This window comes from Hyperolius riggenbachi, chromosome 9 (genome assembly GCF_040937935.1).
Source record: "Hyperolius riggenbachi isolate aHypRig1 chromosome 9, aHypRig1.pri, whole genome shotgun sequence".
Taxonomy (NCBI): Eukaryota; Metazoa; Chordata; class Amphibia; order Anura; family Hyperoliidae; genus Hyperolius; species Hyperolius riggenbachi.
This window is the reverse complement of record NC_090654.1, coordinates 72,680,076-72,693,459: the sequence shown is the minus strand read 5'-3', so window position 1 is coordinate 72,693,459 and position 13,384 is coordinate 72,680,076. Positions and strand designations below refer to the sequence as shown.

Genomic DNA, 13,384 nt, shown 5'->3' with positions numbered 1-13,384 from the left:
TTTTCAAGTATATAGTGTTTTTTCTAACATTGCATGATTCTCTAATATGTGCAGATTACACAACACTCAGCATTCAAAATGATTATTTCAGAGCAGTCTGTGAACTAATGACCTCTCCTCTGCCAGAGGAAAAGTAAATAGTTAACAGTTGAGATAATAAAAGTCAGAAAACAGCCCTCTCCACAACTTTTGAAAGTCGTAGAGATAATGGCTTTTTTGCATAGAGATAACAACTGGAGTTTCTTAACTCTTCCTGTACTGGAAACAATTAGACTGATGTATCTGATCTTAATGTTTTATGTCTTAGCTGTACTACACATACAAATCATAATATCATAGTTTTTTTTTCGCTTCAGTGTCTCTTTAAAGAGACTCAGAAGTGAGTCTAAATTCACTTTTTTAACTTGTAGCCATGTTAAGAACTATAAGCCCTGCTAAACCACCGCTATCCCGCGGCAAAACGAGGGGTTTATACCCCCAAATCCCTCCTGCAAAATCCACGTCTTTCTTGGTCGTGGATTTTGCTGCTCATGGAGGCAGAGCTTTCAGCTGCAACTCTGCCTCCATGCGCGTCAATCGCCGCACGGATCTCCGCCTCTCCCCTGCCCCTCTCTGTGAAGGAAGATTGAGAGGGGCGGGGAGAGGCGGCGATCAGCGGGTATTGATGCGCCAAGAGGCAGAGCTACAGCCATAAGCTCTGCCTCCATGACGAAGCGCTCCCTAGACACAGCAGAGGGGATTTGGGGGGTATAAACCCATAGTTTTGCCGCGGGATAGCGGCAGTTTAGCAGGGCTTATAGTTCTTAACATGGCTAGAAGTTAAAAAAGTGAATTTAGGCTCGCTTCAGAGTCTCTTTAAATGTACCTTTTTATGAACTGTAACTAGGGCTAATTTTTGGAGTAGGGTTTATATTTCGAACATTTTCAAAGATCCTGGAAAATAATGCTAGGGCTTATTTTAGGGATATTATCATTTAAGTGGAAACACGATATACACTTTGGCCCATATGCAATTAACTTTTTCACCTGAATTATCTTCTAGGAGATAATTTTCATCTTTTCTTTTAACTAACTTTTCAGCATTTTACAATTGAAAAAGTACCCAAAAGTTGGGAAAAAAGTACTATCAAATTTATTTTGAATATTTTCTTGCTGGCTGGTATCATCAAAATATCTAGGAGAAAAAGTGAATTGCATATGGGCCCTTGAGTCCTATGGAAGATGAATGCTTTACAAAAGTTAGTGTTATTCATGTCATTTTACATTTTTTGTATTAAAACCTTACATAATAAATGTTTATATGAGATCGTAATTACATTAGTAAGTTGAAACAGTAATAGCTGGTTGCCCGGAGGCAGCCCTGTTACCAGTGCTTGCAGTCGATAGGATTTTGTACATTGATTTAGCTGAATCACTCTTTCTTGTTGTTTTCAAACCAGTTGTTTGGTGCGCCACCTGCTTAATTCACAAGATATGCATGTAATATCCATACTATTAAAATTTCCCTGATCAAAACAAATTAACAAAAAAAAATCAGTTTTGTAGTACTGATTAAAATAAATAAAAAATAACAGTAAAAAACAAACACTGATTACCGTACCTTCAAGTAAGTAAAACATTTTAAAAAAATGGTTTCAGTTGAACTTGGGGGCCATTTTAAAAATATAGTTGCTTTTTAAATCCAAACTCTGAGCCAAATGTTTATTTCACGTGTCCTCAACCACCTGCTACTAAATATTTAGGTAACTGAGGGGTCACATGACTGCTCAACTTCCTCATCCGTGGACTGCCGGGTCTATTGCTGTGCTTGTGGGTGTTTTGCACTCTGCATAGGAATGTGTGACATGCACATGTTTAATGTGTACATACTTTCTGGATGGACAAGGCAGAGGATGTACAATAACATATATCTTCCCAGCCTGCTGAAGATTTTACCTAGATGTAGCTGGTTTTCTGGCCCATTCAACTGGCCCACGACAACCAATCCACTTTCCAGGAAACTGTTCATCTAGGACGGCACGTAGGCACGTTCTCTGAGTTTTTCCACCAAGATGGTGCACCACAACATTATGGGTGTCAGGTCTGAGCATTCCTAGATGAACCGTTTCCTGGAAAGTGGATTGGTCGTCGTGGGCCAGTTGAATGGCCCCCAAGGTCTCCCGATCTGACCCCCTTAGACTTTTATCTTTGGGGTCATCTGAAGGCAATTGTCTATGCTGTGAAGATACGAGATGTGCAGCACCTGAAACTACGGATACTGGAAGCCTGTGCTAGCATTTCTCCTGCGGTGTTGCTATCAGTGTGTAAAGAGTGGGAGAAGAGGGTTGCATTGACAATCCAACACAATGGGCAGCGCATTGAACACATTTTATAAGTGGTCAGAAACTTGTAAATAACTCATGAAAGAACAAAGTTATATTAAAGCCAAGCACACCATTGTTTTTCTTGTGAAATTCCCAATAAGTTTGATGTGTCACATGACCCTCTTCCTGAAACGACAAAAGTTGGATTCAAAATGGCCAACTTCAAAATGGCCACCATGGTCACCACCCCTCTTGAAAGGTTTCCCCCCTCACATATATTAATGTGCCACAAACAGGAAGTTAATATTACCAACCATTCCCATTTTATTAAGGTGTATACATATAAATGACCCACCCTGTAGATTTATCTTTTCCGGAGAGGACAGGCAAGGCATGGAATAGCTTTCCCTCCCTACACTGGTCTTCAAAGTGTTTCAATACGATTTTTGGTTTTCACTCTTTATCCACTCTGTTCTTTGGCATGTTATGGTGTTTTTTCATGTTTCCAGGTATAACTATCTGTTTCTCTTGCCGCTTGCAGTGCCTACACTGAGCCATACAAGGTGTGCCCCATTCCCTTCGGCAATGCAGAGGACATCATTTCTGATGATGACCAGAAGAGCTCTGAAGATGAGGAGAGCAGTTTGGGTACAAACGGAAGCGTCCAAAAGGTAATCCAAATGTAAAAGGCCCCTTAGGGCCCTTTACCATTATATCAGTTGCTGTCAGTTATAACTAAAATGACAACTGATGCGCAAGGTGATGTTCATGTTTCCCTATGGCTCAGTTCACATTATAGGCGTTTTCACTGAAAGCTTTTTAACAATGCACTGCTATGGAAAATTATAATGCATCAGTTTTTAAGCATATATTATAAGGGCTAATACACACCTAGGGCGTTTTGCAATTTTTTTTTTTGAGTGCCAGCGATGTTTAAAAACACCCTGAAATCGCTAGTGCAATGAATCCTTATGGGACTGTTCATATCAGCGTGTTTCATCCACTTTCCACTCAGCAAATCTCTGAATGTACCATTTTCGGGGCGATTTTGCTACAATGGAACACCACAAGTCCGTATGGAATTGCACACCAAACCCCGTGGAGGTGCCGGATCGAAGTCACATATGAAAGAATCCAGATGATCCGCACACTCTTAATAACCACCTGAGCGTTACGGACGAGCTCAGCTCATCCAGTAAAGCCGCGGTGGATTGCTCAGGCCCTGGTGGGCCGATTTGCATAGTTTTTTTTTCAAACACGCAGCTAGCACTTTGCTAGCTGCGTGTTTGTTCCGCCTGCCGCGATCCGCCGCTACCCGCCGCGAAAGAGGGCCCCCCCCGCAGACTCCTTGCGCAGCCTGACCAATCACCGCCAGGCTGCACTATGAGGTGGATCGGGACTCCCCCTGACGTCATGACGTCGATGAAGTCATTCCGATCGTCGCCATCGCGAATGGTGTTTGTTACCTTGTTTGCTGCAGAATGGTGTTTGTTACCTTGACAAAGGGGACCCCACGGGGCCCCGAAATAAATTGTTTTTATATGGAATGGCATGTGTCACTTAACTTTAATTAAAACATTGAACTTGGTTCATTAAGAGTGTGCGGATCATCTGGATTCTTTGCTACAATGGAAGGTACAGGAAAAACACAAAACGCTCACAAATCGCTTTATCCGGCGATTATCCGGCGATTGCGTTTGCGCTTTTAAGAATAAATACATTGTATTTATTCTTTTCCGGGTCAAAGTGTTCACTTCCTGACTTGTGTCAGGAAGTGAAAAAACGAATCGCTCTGCAAAAGTGCTTTGAAAAAGCGCTTAATACAAAATCGTAGCACGCAGTGGAGCACCGGGAGAAGGAAAAAAAATGTGCAAAAATCGAAAATCGCTGGCATCAGCTATTTCAATTTTAGATGTGAACAAAGCCTAAAAGAACCCTAAAAGCCGTGTACAAATAGTATTAAAACAAAACAGCTATTCAAAAGTCATTTTTAACTCTTTGAAACGGATGGAAGGTGACTCCCAACGCCAGGCTCAGATCTACAGTATGTATACTGTAAGAAGGTATTCAGAATAAAGGTGCCCATTAACGGTACAATTTTTTCACCAATTGCGATCTTTCGCTGCGATTTTAGTGATCGAATTGTATAAAAAAAAATTGCCATTTATGAAGGCAATCGATAAGGAACGATTCTTCGGTCAATTGCTAAATTTGATAAAATCGATCCAAAAGCTGGATTTTGTGATCGAATTTTCAAGAAAGAATCGTTCAGTAAATGTGAACAATTAATTGCCTTCCGATTATTTTCGATTGTAAAAATCGCATTAAAAGATCGCATTTAGTGAAAAATTGTACCGTTATGTGCACCTTTTAAGCTGGTCATACACTATGCCATTTTTTTGCCCATTTAGACATTCAATTAGACAAAAACCAGTCATTGGGCAAAATTGTGTTTTCCACCAGCCCCGCAGTCAACATTATGAAGGACATCACGAGGACCACAGTACAGTGTTGGTTCGCGGAGATATCGATCGTAATGTCGATCACAAGTTGATTGCGGTGCAAAAACAAAGTTGTATTGTATATTGCCGGCTTAGCAATATATTATCTCCTATTTTGTGTCATGTAAGGCTTAAAATCTTGTTCTAAAGGACAACTGAAGTGAGAGTGATATGGAGGCTGCTATACAGTGGGTTGCAAAAGTATTCGGCCCCCTTGAAGTTTTACACATTTTGTCACATTACTGCCACAAACATGCATCAATTTTATTGGAATTCCACGTGAAAGACCAATACAAAGGGGTGTACACGTGAGAAGTGGAACGAAAATCATACATGATTCCAGACATTTTTTACAAATAAATAACTGCAAAGTGGGGTGTGCGTAATTATTCAGCCCCCCGAGTCAATACTTTGTAGAACCACCTTTTGCTGCAATTACAGCTGCCAGTCTTTTAGGGTATGTCTCTACCAGCGTTGCACATCTATAGACTGAAATCCTTGCCCATTCTTCTTTGTAAAACAGCTCCAGCTCAGTCAGATTAGATGGACAGCGTTTGTGAACAGCAGTTTTCAGATCTTGCCACAGATTCTCGATTGGATTTAGATCTGGACTTTGACTGGGCCATTCTAACACATGGATATGTTTTGTTTTAAACCATTCCATTGTTGCCCTGGCTTTATGTTTAGGGTCATTGTCCTGCTGGAAGGTGAACCTCCACCCCAGTCTCAAGTCTTTTGCAGACTCCAAGAGGTTTTCTTCCAAGTTTGCCCTGTATTTGGCTCCATCCATCTTCCCATCAACTCTCACCAGCTTCCCCGTCCCTGCTGAAGAGATGCACCCCCGAGCATGATGTTGCCACCACCATATTTGACAGTGGGGATGGTGTGTTCAGAGTGATGTGCAGTGTTAGTTTTCCGCCACACATAGCGTTTTGCATTTTGGCCAAAAAGTTCAATTTTGGTCTCATCTGACCAGAGCACCTTCTTCCACATGGTTGCTGTGTCCCCCACATGGCTTGTGGCAAACTGCAAACGGGACTTCTTATGCTTTCTGTTAACAATGGCTTTCTTCTTGCCACTCTTCCACAAAGGCCAACTTTGTACAGTGCATGACTAATAGTTTTCCTATGGACAGAGTCTCCCACCTGAGCTGTAGATCTCTGCAGCTCGTCCTGAGTCACCATGGGCCTCTTGACTGCATTTCTGATCAGCGCTCTCCTTGTTCGGCCTGTGAGTTTAGGTGGATGGCCTTGTCTTGGTAGGTTTACAGTTGTGCCATACTCCTTCCATTTCTGAATGATCGCTTGAACAGTGCTCCGTGGGATGTTCAAGGCTTTGGAAATCTTTTTGTAGCCTAAGCCTGCTTTAAATTTCTCAATAACTTGATCCCTGACCTGTCTTGTGTGTTCTTTGGACTTCACGGTGTTGTTGCTCCCAATATTCTCTCAGACAACCTCTGAGGCCCTCACAGATCAGCTGTATTTGTACTGACATTAGATTACACACAGGTGTACTCTATTTAGTCATTAGCACTCATCAGGCAATGTCTATAGGCAACTGACTGCACTAAGATCAAAGGGGGCTGAATAATTATGCACACGCCACTTTGCAGTTATTTATTTGTAAAAAATGTTTGGAATCATGTATGATTTTCGTTCCACTTCTCACGTGTACACCACTTTGTATTGGTCTTTCATGTGGAATTCCAATAAAATTGATGCATGTTTGTGGCAGTAATGTGACAAAATGTGGAAAACTTCAAGGGGGCCGAATACTTTTGAAACCCACTGTATGTATTTCCTTTTAAACAATACCAGTTGCCTGGCAATCTTTCTGATCTGTTTGGCTGCAGTAGTGTCCGAATCACACAACTGAAACAAGCATGCAGCCAGGGGCGTAACTAGGCCCCACCAGGCCCCTCTGCAGAATTTCAGAGCGGGCCCCTGGCCCCCCTCCCTCCCTGGGGCCCGCTTGGGGCCGTTTTGTGGGGGCTGGAGGGGTGGCAGCATGAGGGGAAAGCCTTGGCCACAGTCAACGGGGAGAGGGGAAGTTCCCCCCCCCCCTCTCCCTCACCTCGGGGCTCTCCTCTCTGCGCTCCCCTCCAGATAGTTACAGTGTGGGCAGCGGCGGGCAGGTACGTTCCCTGCGTTCCACCGCATACTCCTCGCTCTAGCGGCTGACGTCACTTCCGGAAGTGGGCTGCAGGCCCTATTGTTACGCCAGTGCATGCAGCTTATCTTGTCACACTTCAGTCAGAAACATCTGATCTGCTCCATGCTTGTTCAGGGTCTATGGCTAAAATTACTAGAGGCAGAGGATCAGCAGGACAGCCAGACAATTTTACATTGTTTAAAAGGAAAAGAAAATATGTCAGCTTCCATATTCCTCTCACTTCAGTTGTCTTTTAATCATTTGACCATGTGACCTGAAGGAGTTAACAGCAGGCCAGGCTACTGTTTTGCTGCAAGGGGTGCTGAATGAGCACAGCCTGAAGCTCTGACAGGCTGTGCTACATGGGACAGCAACTGGATGACCAGGTACATTACAATGATTTATTAGAGACCAGTCAATGAAAAAGCTCATACAACGATACAAACAAGCTTTGCTGTGTCCCTAGAGTAGTCTTCATATTGATTGGCTGCTCTTGGAACGGGCAGGTTTCTCCTTTAACACAAAATGATTTCCATCACTCATGCTAAAACAGCAGCTGTGCCCCTTGCCTTCCTCACAGACCTCCTTCCTGACTCCCTGCAAGACAGAGACACTTTCATTAGGGCCAGAGTGTCTTTCCACAAGGGACTATTGTCCTCGCTCATAATGTGCTGTGAGTTAAAGAAGAACTCTACCAAGAACTGTTGCCATCTAAACTGACCCACTACACAAAACCTCACTCTCTCTTTAGCAAAGCAGTACATTTGTATGTGGTACTGGCACAGATAGCTGCATGTGCAATAATTGCAATATATGTAGGACCTTTGTGGTCAGAGGTCATTGCTGAGTGGACAAAAAAAATGAACATTGTTTTCATAGAAGCAGGATAAAAGGGCGCCGGCGGCTAGTGGATGAAAAGGTTGCCACCATAGACTATCGCTAATACGGCAAAAAAAGCAGGAAAAAAGGGCGCCCAATAAATATTGTTAACGACATTAGAAAATTAAAGTTTTTGAAGTATGTTATCGTTTTAGAAGCTTTCAACGTTATCGTTTGTGTTATATTATTTTGTTTGTATGTACAGATTTTACGTTATCAAAGTTATTATCATTTCTATGTGTAAAAGGGTTTTTCTGCTGGGGCGGTTTAGGGTTAGGCACCACCAGGGGAGGTGGTTAGGGTTAGGCAACACCAGGGGGGGGGTTTGAGGTTAGGCACCACCGGGGGGTGTGGTTAGGGTTAAGCACCACCCAGGGGGTGGTTAGGGTTACACAACACCAGGGGGTTAGGGTTAGAGGGTTAGGCACCACTGCGGGAGGGGGGGTGGGTGTTTAGGCACCATGACGGTTACTGTTACTGCTTATACTGTATTAGGCGAGACACAACATAATTCTGGTAATCAGCTAGATTGCATATTAGCAGCTCCTGGAGTTTCAGAAACGAAAATAAAGCTGCCAATAGGACAGATTCAGAATTCTGCCACTAAATATTCGTTATAAACTGATGCATTCTGATTAGTACAAGAAGAAATCTCTACATTTGTTAATGGCTGAATGGGTATGGAATGGATGTGGCCAAAACTGGTAGCGCCACACTGAAAAAATAAAGTGCACCAAAAGTTCTGGGGTTCCCTGGTGCTCCTCCAGCATTACCCCCTTTCTTTGGGTGTTGCACATTTCAAGTACCTCTGTATTGAGCCTTAAGGTGGCCATACACTTATAGATTTGCAGCAGATTCGAACATCAGATAGATTTCTGTCAGATGCCTGTCACGTCGGATCTGACAGGAATCTATCTGATGTGTGCCACACACTAGGAACAGATTTCCAATAGATTTCAGAATGAAATCTGTTGGAAATCGATCTAAATGCTGTGTTGCACAATTAGATCCAATGCAACCCTCTGGGCCATTGATCTGCTGCCAGCAGCAGATCGACCTAGATTTTCCACCCAGTCAGATAGATCAAATCGGCTGCAAATCGATCGAAATCGGCTGCAAATCGATCGCTTGGCTAATTCGAATGAATCGATTTCTGATCAATCAATGGCTGAAATCAACCAGTGTATGGGCCCCTTTAAAAAAACCTTATCTCCATGGTTCTAGGTTATAACCCCGCATGCTACACCTGGACATATTACAACCCTCCTCCCACAAAAATAATGTTGACTATAAGTCAGATCCACAACCCTCAATTGCCCTGTGCTTATACAGCGAATGTATGCTATATACCTCACACTAATAGGAATATACTCCGTGCACACTCCATGTACCTCTCGTCCCTTTTGGTTTTCCATTCTGGGACACCTTTACCTGGCCACCTACAGGTGTCGAGGTAAAAAACAAAACTGGGTAGCTCGTTGTGAGCCTATTGTTCTAATGACTCTTAAGTGGGGATGTCTGTTTCTCCTCACTTCTACTTATTCTTTCCTCTTTCTTCCTCCTCTATATCTTTTCTCACCTACTCCGGGGACGAGGGATGTTCATAAAGCACTGTTTGTCCAGAAGCCTCCATGACGCACCCTATAAAAATAATATTGATCAATGCACAAGGTCTCAACTCTCCTCTAAAAAGAACTAAAGCTTTCCAACAATTCAAGAGACTACATGCTGATGTAGTATGTATACAAGAAACTCACTTTGTTTCTGGCCACGAACCTAAATTCCTCTTCAAAGACTATAGACTGGTATTCTATGCTAGCGCTACAGTTAAAAAAAGAGGTGTGCTGATTGCTTTCAAAAATAGTCTTAATTTTGCCCCCTCTAAAACATTATCTGACCCTGAGGGCAGGTATGTTTTGGTCACGGGCCTGCTACAAGATACGCAGATCACAGTGGTCTCATATTATGCTCCTAATACCAAACAGGCCCCTTTTATCTCGCATCTATTAAACGTCACTGCGGTACACAGCAAAGGTCTGCTATTTCTATGCGGAGACACCAATCATAGCCTCAACCCAGTTTGGGACAAGCAGCTTACTGGCCAATCTACTCCGCCGGTTAACACAGATTCAAAACAAAACGAGAAACTCAGAAATCTCTTCTCTGATTATCAACTAGTAGATACTTGGCGAGAACTCAACCCTTTCAAGAGGCAATTTACTTTTTACTCCAACCCGCACGCATCATTTTCTAGAATTGATCATTGCTGGACTGTGCTGTCTGCCTTGCCCTTGATCAAATCAGCCTCCATACACCCTACTCCATGGTCTGATCATGACATGAACATTTTGGTGGTTTCCTCTCTCACGCAACGTCCATCTGAGTTTCGTTGGGTGCTAAATAATTACCTCCTCACGGAAGATAGTGTAGTTCAACAAGTAAAACAGGAACTTCTTAATTACTTTACTATAAACGAAAAATCCGAAGGATTAACAGACCTCACAATTTGGGAAGCACACAAGGTTGTTATAAGAGGGGTATTAATACAGATAGCTTCCAGACGGAAAAAAGAAAGACAGCAAACACTCACTAAGCTAGAGAATGAATATTCAGTCCAATATGACCAATTTCAAAATAATCCTGGGCCCGATACTAAAAATGAATTGCGGAAAGCGGAAATAGTGCTTAATTTATGCATGACTGAAAAAGCTGAGAACCAAATCTCTCGTTCCAAATTAAAATTTTATCTTAAAAACAACAAACCTGACTCCCTTCTGGCCACCCGTCTCAGACAACCTGACCTAGCATTTAAGCCCATTACCCTACAATCAGACCAAAATCAATCTACCTCAAACCCTATTAAAATAGTGGGGATCTTTCAGCAAAATCTAAAAAATTTGTATAACTCCCCAGATAACTCCTCTGTAGACGAGATTGCAGCCTTTTTGTCTGAGGTACCTCTTCCGGCACTCCCTGAGGGTCTAAAAGAGCTTATGGAAAAAGAAATCTCATTGGGGGAAGTGCAGCAAGCTATTAAATCACTTAAACCAAATAAACAGCCCGGACCTGACGGTTTCAAAGCTTCATACTACAAAAAATTTAGCGACATCCTTGCGCCCAGACTAGTATTAGCCTTTAATAGTATACTTGAAGGGGCACAGTTTCACTCAGAGTCAATCACAGCTACTGTTACTATGATTCCAAAGCCTAACACTGACCACTCAAAATGGTCCAACTTCCGCCCTATTTCATTACTAAATACTGATATCAAGATTTTGGCAAAAGTTTTAGCTACTCGTCTCAACTCTACAATTACCTCAATTATAAATAAAGATCAGGTAGGCTTTATGCCACACAGACAGGCTAGTGATGGTGTAAGGCGTATGTTACATTTGATACATCAGGCACATGTTTCCCAACTCCCATCTATGCTCCTTTCATTAGACATCACCAAAGCATTTGATTCAGTCTCATGGTCTTATCTTAGGATTGCACTTCAGGCTTGGGGTTTTGGCACTAATCTAGTAAATTGGATTAAGGCACTTTATTCATATCCTTTAGCTTCAGTGGCCTACAACGGGTTTAAATATCCCCCCTTTACCATTTCGCGTGGCACGCGCCAAGGTTGCCCCCTTTCCCCTCTATTATTCGCGTTATTGATAGAGCCTCTTGCTATTCAGATTAGGAATTGCTCGGAGATTCATGGTATACCACTGGGGGGGAAAATGCATAAGGTAGGCCTATTTGCTGACGATTTAATAGTCTGCATTACACGACCAACAGGATCTATTCTTGCCCTGAATAGGATCTTGAAGCAATTTGGTAGAGTATCGGGACTTAATGTCAACCCGGCAAAGTCAAAGGCATTAAATATTTCCCTTCCATCCCAACTAATGCAGGCACTACAAGATGCTTTCGAATTTGACTGGGACTCTCACAGATTGTCGTACCTTGGCATCTATCTCACCAACTCTTATGATACACTTTATCAACACAATTTCCCCTCTCTTGCTAAAGAGCTAGTGGATCTGATGGAGTGCTGGAAGAGGTACTCAATCTCTTGGCTAGGCAGTATAGTGGCCATCAAAATGACCCTTCTCCCTAAACTATTATATGCTTTCAGATTACTGCCTATTTCCCTCCCCTTTTCTTTCCTTGAATCTCTCCAGCGGAAGATAAATAGCTTCATCTGGGGGATCCAGAAACCGAGATTTAAAAAACTCTATCTTTACCGTCTGAGAGCTGATGGGGGGATGGGAGTACCCAATATCATTCACTATTATAAAGCAGCACAATTGGCCATCCTGGCAAATTGGCAGTTAGACAACGATAGGCCTACTTGGGTAGACATGGAGGACCAGCTTACGTCCCCTATCAATATCAACAACCTCCTGTGGCTCACCCCAATTCATCGTGCTAAAATAAGTAACCCTATTATAAAACACTCTCTTCAGGTATGGGATAGCTGCAAGTACTCTGGTCGACTAATGTCTGCCCATAGGCCACTTCTTTCCTTCTTGGGTAACCCCTCTTTCCCTGCAGCTTTAAACTCTTCTGCCCCATACCAGTGGTGGGTTTCAGCTAAACTCTACAGGATCCAAGACTTTATTACTGATACCGGCATGAAGTCCCTAGGCCACCTACGTGATAAGTTCGCGCTCCCGCCCTCTGAGTTATTTCGCTATATGCAAATTACGCATTTTGTGAAACAACACATTGCAAACGCGGAATCCCTCACGAGCAGGACCTTTTTTGAAAACATATGTGACTCTAACCCACAGGCATCGGGGGTAATTTCATTCATATATAGGGAGCTCACTCTCACACACTCTCAAAACAAACCGGATTACATACTTAAATGGGAAAGAGAACTGGGCTTACAAGTTGACTACACTGATATGTGTGATATTTGGGAAAACATCCCCAAGACGTCAATAAATGCTGACCTGGTTGAGATAAATTACAAACTACTGTTTAGATGGTACCTAGTTCCCCAGAGGGTGGCCAAGTACAATAAAAAATGCTCGGGAAATTGTTTCAGGGGATGTAGAATGACGGGTTCTTTTGCCCACATATGGTGGAATTGTAAAAAAGTAAGAAGGCTATGGATTAGGGTCTGTACCTGGGCATCATCCCTAATCAATGCCCCAGTTTCACGGAATCCTCTCCATGTCCTATTAGGCTGTCCATACCCCAATCTATCCCCTACTCAAAATACTCTCATCAACTTTATCTTTACTGTAACTAAAATCAAAATAGCGGCAGCCTGGAACACCCAATCCCTTTCATTTGAAGCGGTCAAGAACAGGCTCGGCAATATATTGTTCTTCGAGAAATTGAGGGCCCGAATGAATGACAATATGAAAAGGTTTCACAAAATCTGGGACCCATTAATAACCTACTTACTAAACCCTGAACAAATAGCGATGGTGCGTAATCAATGACCTTGTCATGGTTACTTATCATAAGCAAGGATAACTTGTATAAGGAGGATCAGCTGGGGCATCCCTCGTCTCCGGAACTTCTACAACTTCTCTATGACTTTTTCCC

At 42.7% G+C, this 13,384-nt stretch overlaps 1 protein-coding gene across 6 annotated transcripts in view; it reads left to right on the top strand.

Moving 5' to 3' along the window:
* Nucleotides 1-13,384, top strand: part of FGD5 (FYVE, RhoGEF and PH domain containing 5) — a 321,938-nt gene that overhangs the window by 167,280 nt on the left and 141,274 nt on the right. For all 6 annotated transcript variants that reach the window (XM_068253043.1, XM_068253044.1, XM_068253041.1 and 3 more), the window contains one exon: nt 2,845-2,974. In XM_068253043.1, the coding sequence (XP_068109144.1) occupies nt 2,845-2,974 (130 nt within the window). The remainder of the gene's footprint in view (nt 1-2,844; nt 2,975-13,384) is intronic.